This window comes from Calonectris borealis, chromosome 6, assembly GCF_964195595.1.
Source record: "Calonectris borealis chromosome 6, bCalBor7.hap1.2, whole genome shotgun sequence".
In the NCBI taxonomy this organism is placed as follows: Eukaryota; Metazoa; Chordata; class Aves; order Procellariiformes; family Procellariidae; genus Calonectris; species Calonectris borealis.
The window spans coordinates 43,029,886-43,041,643 of NC_134317.1; the positions used below are offsets into that span (position 1 = coordinate 43,029,886).

General features: G+C 46.8%; 1 protein-coding gene across 1 annotated transcript; it reads right to left on the reverse strand.

The window, feature by feature from the left end:
* Positions 1-200: 200 nt before the first annotated feature.
* LOC142083814 (anterior gradient protein 3-like) lies at positions 201-7,912 on the reverse strand. Its single transcript, XM_075153813.1, has 7 exons — positions 7,772-7,912; positions 6,659-6,722; positions 6,241-6,293; positions 4,992-5,068; positions 4,438-4,501; positions 3,597-3,680; positions 201-2,468 (listed from the first exon to the last, which is right to left on the reverse strand). The coding sequence occupies exons 1-7, from the start codon at positions 7,908-7,910 to the stop codon at positions 2,419-2,421; spliced, it is 531 nt and encodes a 176-aa protein (XP_075009914.1). The 5' UTR covers positions 7,911-7,912; the 3' UTR covers positions 201-2,418.
* Positions 7,913-11,758: the final 3,846 nt, after the last annotated feature.

The window sequence follows — 11,758 nt, forward strand, 5'->3', positions numbered from 1 at the left end:
GGAGGAGGAGGAAGCGGCCCGTTTAAAAAGCGAAGTTCTTTTCGCTCACTTTAATGCTCCCTCAGCGGCCACTGAACAGAGCCGTCGCATTCTGAAGGGTGTTGCAGGTACAAGCCCCAAGAAGGAGGAGCGGTGGCGCGGGGGGATGTAACCGGGGCGCGTGAGCGATGGCACAGAGGCTGCAGGCTGTGCTCGGGAGAAGCTCCGTGGTTCTGGAACTCGCTGGCTGCTTTGGCTGCTTCCCCAAAGCTGAAGGGAGCGGGTGCCAGGAGAGTCCTCCAGCGTGGTTAGGGGCTATTTTGGGATTTTGCCAATACTTCAGCTGAACTTGCCTGTAACCGAGGAGTTAATCTTCAGCCCTAGCCATATCCAAGACAATACCAAGCTGAGTTTGCAAACGAGCTTAGAGAGACCAAGAGGTGTGAGCTCCCAGCCCTCCAGTCAGTGGCTGGAAAGCTAACAACCTAACTGTTACTTTTCCATTGTCTGACTGACCCTTGGTCAGCGCAGCTCCGTGTGCAGATAAATGCAAAGGACATGATAATGATAGGGCTCTTTCCATCGATCTTTATTACAGCTGGGCAGTGGAGGCCCATTAGCTGTGTTTATTGAATGGAGTTTGCAAGTACCTGCAAACCGCTGCTTCTGCTCGTGTTTGATCTAGGCGTTCGTGCCTTGTAAAAGCATCGATCTTCTTGCTAGGAGAGTATCAGCTTCGTGGTTAACAAATCTATAAATTCCTGCATTACAAAGCTTTCCTATAAACCTTAACTGCAGCCCAAACAGATTTTGATTCTGGTGGTTTTATTCAGATGGTGATCCGTAGGGCTTAAACACTGGCTTTTCCTAAAATTTCCTTGCTAATCACTGGGGAGAAATGTATTTAAGAAAAAGGAAACAAAACTGGCCTTAGGCTGTTGTGTTTGCTTCATTGCTGACAAGTTCTACTGGAGTTAAGTAACTGTTACAGGTTCCATGGATTAACCACGTTTAATTTCCTGTGTGAGTTCACTCTGCGATAGCGTCCGAGCCCTGGGGCCCGCATTGCTCGCTGGGCTCCGAGGTGCCTTCTGCCCCTCCGTGCTGGCAGCCTTCCTCACGCAGGTACCCGCCAGGATGCTCTCCTCCGACCACCCCAGGTCCTGCGGCAGTACTCAGCCCATCACCATCCTTTCTGAACCGCTCCCGCCTCTGCTCTCGGCTCGCACCAGCCCTCCTGTCTCTGCTGGGTAACCCGGGGGTTGCTCTTCTCCCCTATGACTGATCCCTCTCTTCATTTGCCCTTTTATTTGCCTCGTCTGCAGCTTCTCCCGGGGGCTCTATCTGCCGCAGGCCTTGTCTTCGAATTCCTCTTTAATTCCCTTTTTCCTGGTGATCACAGGGAATCGCCGATCGCTTCTGAACACACACGGTCTTCTGTGTTCCATGCAGAAGCTGGTGAGACCACGGTGTAATTCTGCTGCTGTCCCGTGCCTGCTGTCGCTGGCCAGAGCCACGTTTTGGCTGTCAGCCCCTGCCAGCAGCCTGTGCTTGCGGAACAGCTCCCGGGTGACATCTGTGAATTATACCTGTGTTCTTAACGCCCAAGAAGTTTAACCCTCCGCCCACCCGCCAGCCCTTTTGCTGGTAAAGAGATTGATTTCCGTATCGTAGACTCAGCATGCGCGGCTGGCGGCTGGATGATCTTGGTTAACGGCCAGGTTGTGATAAGAGGGACTTGCTCAGTTCTGCAGAGTATCAATTTTTTAATTATGGCCATGCACATAAAATAATGTGGAGAACAAGGAAAGGGAATTTGGAAAGGAAATGAGCTGATCCTTTATTTTTGTTGTTTGAATTTTACAGCAAAAGTTTTAACGAATAATAAGAAAACAATTTTCTGAAATTCACATTAGTGAGCATGGCAATTCACAAAGCAATAAAAATACAAAACCTATCTTAATATAGACTATAGTTGCATGCTTTTGTTTCTTACTGTATTAAACGGCTTTCAAACTAAAAGACCTATGGCTTAGGAAAAAAAAAAAGAAATTGTGCTGTGGAAAAATGGCTGCAAAAAGTACAAGGTGGCTATGCGCACACAGAACGAACTTAGCACATGTATTATAATCGAAGAATCCTTTTCAGAATTATGTTAACTGGGGTAAAGAAGAGTTTGTAAACACTAGCAAAGAAAATTCTTCTCTAATGATAATCATACAGTCATTAAGATAAACTGCTGCTTAAAAATCAGTGGGTGCTGCCTCATTCTGGGTATCTGTTGCACCGTGGGGTGCACTGAGATCTCGTGACAGTGGCTTCTCGGCAAGAGGTCTGCGAGGGAAGGCGCGAGGACGGCACGCGTGCGCTGTGCTGCGTCTCTCGGCACTCCGGGGCTGTTGTCTCGGTCCGCGTGTGCGGGTCGGTGCAGCCCCTTGCTCAGAGCTCCGTGTGCAGAAGCAGCTTCGCTTGTCTCATGTTTTCAAGCACTGTGGAGAAAGCACTGAAGATACTAAAGGTGACAGGGAAGGTGCCTACATCTACACAGCTTAAGGTCAGAAGTTAAAGCCACTCTGGGTAGCTAGGCTTCTAAAAGGTCTTTCAAAATATTTTTTTCTTTTTAATTTTAATGAGTAGTTTTGACGAGTTATTTTGTCTCAGCAACAGGTTTTCACTGGAATTAGTGATTGGCTTCTAGAAAATATTAAGACACTTGTTTGGGGGAAGATTTTTTTTTTTTCTTGGACTATTTTGTTAACTCCTGTTGGTGGCAAAAGTATCTATAATGCTGTGTTTTAATCGGTACTCCAGGGACAGAGTGCCATTAGAATACACGAGTTCATCTGACGTTCACGGGTGGCACAGATGCTCTTTTCTGCATTCTGCAGGCGTCCCGTGAGATTCAAAGCTTTGTCTGAGTGTCAGACAAAAGTCTGTGAGCTGCTGAAGTGGAAAAACTAGAAAAGAGGACTGTGAACCCAAATCACAGGATTGTTGTTAGCCTGCGTGTCTGTGGGAAGGCGTTTGTTCTGTTCCCCACAGCTTTTGGATCTGGCTCATCCAACTTGCTATGATCTGGGGATTGAGATCTCAGAAAAATACAATTCTCTAAGTGTTAGTAAAAGGGGCAGCCAGGAGAGGGGAGTGCAGAGACACCAACCCTTAGGAATTAATTCCAGTTCTCCTGGAATACGTATTTGACAACTTTGGTTACACCTAGGGCAAGAAGTATTGAAACAACTTCTGCGGTTCGGGTTATGAAGCAGAGCAGCAGTGCACTCAAGTCTCGAAATACCTTGAACCGAAGCAGATGGGGTTTTGGGGCCAAACTTAACTGCATTTGGAAACCCCACCAGCAGGATTCAGACACTGAGGACAACTCTCCCCGTACTTTACTGCCCAGTTCTTCAGAAATATTCAGCAACATTTTTTTCCCAGAAGGCTCTTGCACTAAATTTACTTCATTCATGGTTATAAAGGGCTTTGAGCAGACTTTACTGCAGAAATAGATCCAGCATTTCTCAAGATTCTCTTATACCCTCTTCTTTTAACCACATTTGTCTTGTATAAACCTGAGATGGCTAAAAAGGAATCAGAAAAGTGCCCATTTCACTCACAGGTCGAAATATCTTCTGGTTCGTAAGTGTACATCCTGTTCCCATATTTGCCAGTTAGATCAGCTCGAACTGTCATTGAAGGATCTTGAGGGGGAAAAAAGTACAAGACATTAGCAACTCCGGCTTTGTGAAGTGGGGCAGTGCTGAATAATTTTGTGAGGATAAAAGCCTTTTAAAATGGTGTTGATCGGCCTTTTCATGGCCGGAAAGGTACATCTTGAAGCACCAGGCTCTCAGCAGCTGTACGTTAATGAAGGAAGTCTACTTCTGAAACCCATCACGAGTAGATCCTCTACATACAAGCCTCATCTGGTGGCTCAAGATTATTGCCCCTTGTCCCCTTCGTACCCAGCAGTTTGATGGTAAGTTTGCCTTTTGTGTAGTTGTCGGTCACGGTCAGAGGTGATGGGAGTTTGCTCTGCCCTTGGAGAGAGAGCTTGTCATTCATCTGAGGACAGGCTTGGAATAAGAGGCTGTATTCAGATGTTGTGGCACGGTGTCACGTAGGCAGGACCAAACTCTTAAAGGATATACGTTAGCAGTAAATAGCAGTGACATGCTGTTCTTTTCCACTAGTGGAATAAGACTGTTGCGGTCCTGTTTTTAAAAAGATGGGAGTGGTTTTGGATGCCTGATTCAAGCTCCGATTGCTAAACAAGTATTCTGAAATAAGGCCCATTTTGGGTTTTTCCACTTAAGCTGTTCCTTTTGAAAGTCTGGGTTATTCCTACAGCTTTAGTGCCCAAAAGAATAAGAGCTATTACTGGGAGCAACATGAATTCAATGAGGACCGTATAGAAAAAACACAGCCCTGATTATTCCCCTGACGCCAGCAACTCACCCACAAAGAGGATCCGAGGGACGTAATGGCCATCAGGCGCCATGTTGTCATCGCTGCTGGAATGCTGTCGGAGTTAGATAGCCAATTAGTGACGGGTAACTGTCCAAGTGCTAGAAATGGACTGAATCCGCTGAACATGCCTCGTCTACCAATAACTAACGGTTCTGGTGCGATCAAAGTTTCCCTGTTCTGTCCAAGCTATCCCGTGCTAGATGCTTGGGGATGAGGACAGAAACCCAGGCAGGTGACTCAGAAAGCCTGATGACTGGGTACTTTTTTCCTTGTATCAGAATATGACCTGTTGTTGGAGAATACAAAACGGTATTCCCGTATGAATAAGTATATGTATGGAAGTGTCTCCCTATCCCCTCTCCAAGGAGGAACTGTGTTGGTGTTTTGCAAACCCTGTTGTACATCCTCAGAGAAGTGGGAGAAAAAAGAGAATTTTAAATACAACTTCAAAGCTGTGCAAAGTGAATCTATTTCTGCTTTTAATATGGCTTATTCCACTCCCCAGTAAACATTTTGATTAAGATTTTAAAATTTAGACTTACCACCAGATTGAGCATGATAAAGTCCTCCTGAGCCATCTGCTGGATCTCTGGGCTAGAAGCAAATGCTTTCCTTAAAGCTAAAAGAAAGAGAAATGCATTATTTGTGTGGAAAAAAAAAAATTCTGGATCATTGCTTTTCACGGTTTTGCATCATCTTATATTGATTCTAAATACACCAGTAAATGACCGGCACTACTTTCTGATGTGCACGTGTCACACAAAGTTTGGAGGAGTTGGTTCTCGTAAAGTAAAATGCAAAAGACATTTAGTGCTTGAGAAACTGAAATGCTGGTGTACATATTTCCTCCCCAGTGGCTGAACAGGTCATGAATGCATACGGCTTGGCTTTATTCGGCCGTCTGTGGCCCCGCGCTACAGAGCGTAGGAGTCGTCTGCACAATTTATGCTGTATGCATTTGGGGGAACGAATACAGAAGTTTCATAAGAAATGGTGGGGCCAGACTTCCCTGGCAAACCTCGCTTTGTTCTCGATAACCTAGGAGGTTATCAAGTGATAGTGAGTGGTCTGATGCACTTTGGCAGGAGGCTTGTAAGAGTAAGAGGAAAATGTATAAAACAGATGGTAGCAGATGCTTTTGCAGGCCAGAAGATGATTTGAGCTTTCCAATGCTGTAAACTATTGCACTTCTAAGATTCTTGTCTGCAGATGAAAACACACCGCCAAAGGCATGTTGCAGTCCCTGTGAATCGGTGAATATGAGGCTATAAAGATAATTTTCTCGGTGTCTGACTCTCCCTGCTTGCAGGATACCCGTAACTTCAAAGCCATTGTATAAAACAACGCAACGGAGGCAGTGCGATGCCTAATCTCGCTGGCTTGACACAGTCTACTCTCAGAGCTTCTGGGGGGATACAACTTCCCCAAGCTTTAATCACATGAGCTGATGATTTCCGTGCTTGCTGGTGTCTAGGACGGGAGTTGAGAATTGGCAGGAGATCAGGGGTGGGGAAGAGGATAAAGGAGGAAAGCTTGGTGTCTACCTGCCTGTTTCATAGCCATGTGTCTCTGCCATGGAAGTTTTAACCCAGAGCACATTACTGCCCAGAAAAACTTTACAACTGTTTTATTCCCCAACTCTCTCAAGGGTCCCCAGTGGATTTACTGTCTCTCCACCTTTCCCTGCATGTGCTGGAAAGGCTTCACACCAAGTGCTCAAATGCTTTGTAAGGAATGAGCACTGACAGATTTGGATCTTCCAGGTTGTTTGGAAGGGTTTGCTTTGCTCACCTTGGCTGTAAGGACACTCTTCCAAGTGGTGAATAACCATCAGTGGCTTCTTGCTGAAACGACATTGCAGGAAAGGAGTGGGGAGGCAATTCAAGACCTTTTGCAGACAGCACTTGCAAAGAGTTAAGCCGCTGAGTTGCTCCAGGGATATATTTACATTGTGAAGAGCAATAGCAAGCGGGCTAGCAGGGAGTTGTGGACACAGTCACGTACAGAGGGGCGTATCACTGAGAAGGCAACACTGGAGGCACTAGGCGTTTGCTCTCACCAGGATCTTGTTCAGCCTCCGTACCATGCAGCAAAATACAACTTGCATCTTGCTTGCAAGATACGAGGCCCAGTCTGAGCATCATGTTAGAGCAAGCTTTGTTCTGTGCAGTTAAACATATGAACTGGCATAACAAGAATTGAGGATTACCTGTGTTTCGATCGTGCTAAACCTTCTTCGTATGTCTGCACCCATTCAATGTCGTCTCCCCAGCCTGTTGAGAGCACCCTTAGTTAATTTTCCCATCAGTATGGATGAGGATGTTCTGCTGAATGGGAGCTGCAGCCACATGTGTAATCGGGTGGCACAAAGTGGGCACCTTCCGGCAGGGTGTCCAGACCCTCAAGGTATTTGTGGGTACCAGGAGAGCCCCAAGCAGAAAGGTGCAAGGAAACAGATGATAGGAAAGGGGGTGGAACCCCAGCCTTGCGAGGGCTCAAGTGGTGGATTAGGATTACAGACAGGTATTTCCAGCCACTCGAAAGCTGGAACCCAGAGTTCCTCCTGGAACTTGTCCACCCTCCCGAAGAGCCGAACCAGACTTGCTTCTTGCATATGGCTTCCTGCAATAAGGGATTGCTCGACAGGCTGGGGGCTAGGGCGGGGAGGGATGCAAGAGTGGTTTTGGCGTGAGGTGCCTGGATCTTACTTGATGGAGCAAAGCTTGGACCTGAGTCTGGAGCCCCTTCCAATGGCTACAGCACCCCGCTCATGCCCTGCATCACCCAAAGGAGACCCCAGGGAGGAAGAGGGTGTACCTGCTGCCTGTGCCTGACCTACGATGCTGGCAGGAAAGTGGACAGCAGAGGGGTTGAGCCGGCTGCAGCTTGACTCTGTGACTATGGTTTTCTGCGTACAGAGCATGCCTTTGTAGGAGTAGGGGCTGCTGGTGGGGCTGCCTATTGAGCTCAGCCTCTGCAAAGCTGATCCAGCAGCTGATCAGCAGTCAGTGTAACAGTGGCTCTTGGCTCCGTCCCCAGCCCAGGTTTGGAGCAAAGCACCTGTACCTGTTCCCAAGCACAGAGCGTGAGGACTTCTCCCCTGCTGAACGCACCAGTGCTCTTGGCCACGCTGGAAACGGCATCTGTGAAAGGTAGATTTGGGCTTCTGCTTCTCAATGGGAACGCAGGGGGGAAAACTCCCAGCTACTGCTCTCAGACATTTGTCTGCCTGGATATATGTGTGTGGAGGTGCACACTAGTCACTGTGACTAGAGGAAAATACAGGTGCTTCAGGACTGCCTTAAGCACCCCATTCGCTCACCTCGAGAGAGAGTCTGCGGGGTCCGTATCTGAACCGGGCTTTCTTCCTCTTCATTAGGGAGCTTCTGGATCCTTTTCTGCGCAGACACCGTTACACCATTGCAGAAAAGGAGGGAACACAGTAACAGAAAGGTGTGCATGCTTCTGGCTGGCAACAACCAAGAGAGAAAGGATCAACTCAGGCAGGCAGAACTTGACAAATACCCAAAAGCTTCAGGCAAAGAAAAGAGAGGCCCATGAAACATTCATCTCCCTGTTACAAATGGGCTGACTTCAAGGTTGACACCTGAGCGGAAGCTTGGGGAGCCTCTGGAGTGACCCCGAGAGTTTGTCTCACTGGTTGATCTAATCAAGCAAAACCAGCTGTATCTGTCTGCACTTACCTCTGCAGCTTGCCTTGCAGCTGAATTCCAACATCTGTTCGCGTGTTTCCTACCATTCATTGAGATACAGAGATAAGCGGATCAATCCACTATGAAATGGTCTATATTTTCAGCCAAGCACGGATCAGGCAGAGCTCCAGTTAGGTTTGATGGGAGATAAGTGGCAGAAAGCAATGCATATCAGGTCATCTCTATCTGAAGGCCTGAATGCACTTGGAGCCTGGTGGGTGACTTAGAAAACGCAGGCTGAAATAGCCATGGGGCAGCAGGTACCCTCTGTCCCGTCAGCAGCCCCTTTCATCTCGTGAGATCTCTATGCATGGTAGTTTTTTTGGCCAAGCAGTCCTCCTCACTTGCGTACAGTTCAGTGGTGTAATAACCAGCAATCACATCTAGCAAAAGCCCAGCCACAAAGAGCACGTACGCTGGCAGAAAAGAAATGCCCGGTCCTCCTCAGAGACAAGACAGTCTCATAAAGAGCCATTTTCTTGGAACTGGTCTCTCACCTGGCAGCTCCTGCTGGCGTCTCGACAAGGGTGTCCTTGCTGCAGCCTCTCCCCTCTGGCCCAGGTAAGGCAAGGTCTCTTTATACTTCTGTATTTGCACAATAGCTGGGTATAGACGTCAGCTGAAATTCCAGGATATCCTGCTCCCGCCAAGGTACAGAACAAGCTTTTTACAAAAGCTTTCTTCAATTAGCCCAGCAACATGCATGCTTTTAATCGAGGTATATTGATTTATGAAAGCATTCGTGCAGAGTTTATGCTAGACACACCTAGCTCCTTGGGGGTGGACTGTGGGCCTCCAGGTACAGTGAAGTCTCCCAGGGTGAAACTGAGAGATACAGAGGAGATGCATACACCTCCCTTGACACCCTTCACACCAAGAGTGGTGCAGAATTCACAGCACTTAGAAGAGGTTTAGTACATTTCTGTAAGAAAAAAAATATTAAAGAAAATAAGAAATCACAATGTAAACAATGTGGTGTGAACTGAACTATGTCACAGTAACAGGGAACAGCAGAGGGCCATGCAAGGATAAGAGGCATAACTCTATGGGATAAACAGGACTTGTGTCACAGCCTAAGGAGATGGTCTTCTCCCATCATAAATTTTAAGGAAATTAAACACCAACTGTCCATGAAAAGCTTCTGCTGTACCAAGTGGAAAAGACCATAATTTCCATTGTGGAACCAACCGCTGGCCTGTTAGGAAATCCTAGCTCTGCTTCTGTACAGTCATACTGTGGTCTTCATTTCCATCTGCTCTGTTGTGCTGAGTAAGAGAAGGGCTCCTTGTGAGGACCTCCCTCTGGTGTCCCATGGGGTGGGCTTTAGTGTGTCATATGGGCCCAGGAGGTCACAGTAGGGTTTTAGAAGAGCTGGAAATAGTGTCCCCTGTGTTTCCAATGCTTGGTTATTCAACCAGAGGAATGCTTGTTCTAATGCTGTTTTGTGTGAATGCCTTTCCTTGGCACTTTTTGAAGAAAAAGCATTCGTCTGTATTTAAGGTCCAGCAGGACTTGGACTTTCAACCTCAGTGCTTGCTTCTGGTGCCTGAACGACAAGGGACAACAGTCCTGGGCTGTTTCCCAGCTAGACCTTGGGGCTGGCAATGGCTGTCCTCGCAGAAGGAAGGCATCTTTGGAGTCCTCAGTGCAAAAGGAGGGGTTGGAGCCAGCACAGCTCATGGGAAAGGAAAGACCCCTTCTTTCCTTTGAATTGCCCTCTATTCTCACCTCCTCATACCTTTTGATTGAGCCAGTGAACCAGGTCCCAGGTGTGGAGGGTCATATATATATGTTCTCATAAATCACCGGTGGTTTTCATCTGTCTCCAGTTCAGTCGCAGGGTGAAGAGGCAGAATCCAGACCTGGAGTGTCACAAAGCAAGCTCAGGAGCACTGCCAGTGACTTACAGGCACATTGCTAGCTCGAGGCTGAGGATTACAGTGGATAGAGAGTTGCTGAAATGTGCAAACATCACACGTTTCTTGAAGTAGAATGGTACTGCATGAAATCTGGATACAAATTGCATGGGGAGATTGAGTTGTGCAGAGGAAGATGGATGGTCATTTCAGTAAAATTCAAAAGTTCTGCTTATTTGCAAAACTAGACTATAAAAATGCAAGTGTGCTGCTGCGCTCTGAATGACAAGCTTTTCTGATTACAAGAGAAATAAAAGCCAGCATGGAGAGCTTTAGCAGAGGCTGGCGAAAGGAAACTAGCACACAGACAAAATTTAAAGAAAAGGAGGCTGGGGTGGATCCAGGGAACGAAGTGACACTTTGTAGAGACCCAGCTCTCATGAAAGTTACTGCTTTCAATTTCAGTTACGGCAGGGCAGGTCGAATAGATCCACACCATAACTGCGGGCATGATACATTACATGGCTTCAATAGATCCAGAGGGAACTGTTTCTCCTGATAAAAGAAATCTGATGGTGCACTATACATCCATTAATTGCAAAAATTCTTTTTATATGATTTAACAGAATAAATCAAACAAACCTTTCCATTAACACTCCCTGGAGTAAACATATTGCAGCTTCCAGGCTGCTTATTGTGGTTTGGGTCTTATCTAATACACCAAACACAACTGGCCAAACCAAATTTATGCTAGGGTCCTGAATGGTCCCTCCATTACCCTCCCTCCCTACCTTAAGCAGGTAAAGATAAGAAAACCAAACTATTTTTAAAAGTTTTGTATAGAATCTGTACTGAAATGATTGAAACCAGCAGGAAATATCTATCTAGGAAACTACACAGCTCTGTTTGTCTAGCCATTATCTCCGCACAAAATGTATTTACTGTGTGTTTTATCAATTGATTGTTTTCATAGCTGTAAAAATAATTCACAAAAGTAATTCACCTCATTTCTCCCTTGCTTTCCACAACGCAGAGCTCCTGAGACACAGAATCTTTTTGTCACCTTGAGAATGGAAAGGCCACAGCAGGCCCGCTTCACCCTGATCCAGGCAGGATCAGCCAGCGAGCTGCGTCCGTAGCTCTGGGACACGTCTCGCGAGCTGGGTTGTTGCTAGATGGCAGGGGCAGGGCAGCAGAGCCTCTGCAGAGCTGGAAGTCCTACAAAAACATCTCATGGCAAGCAGCCAGGAAATGAAACAAATACCAGGGGCCATGCCAAGCCCCAAAAGAGGTATGTAAGAGGCCAGGACCTCAGCTGGCAGAAAAAAGGTTTGCTGAGATTCATCCTGTATTCAAAAAACTAAAATGATGTAGAAGGTGCCTATGACTCTGTATTACTTGTCACCAGGTAGGCTGGTACAAAGAAGTTCTTTCTGCCATAGACTTTATCCTGTTGGACGTGGTTCAGATTTTGAAGTGTGTTTTGAAGCGTAAAGTCACTTTTACACTTTCACAAGAGATACTGAGCACTTTAAAATGTCTGCCCACTTCGTTACAGTACCAGACTGGAGCCAAGCAGTCACTAGCATCTGTCAGTGTGTTGCACTGGTGAGATGGAACCCAGCTGCCTTGGAGAAGAGGGAATGTGTGCTGGAGATCTTTATCCAGCACACAGGGGAAAGGAGAGGAGAAGGTTCAAGCAATTGGTGTCTGAACCTGGATTTTGCAACCTGCAAGTCC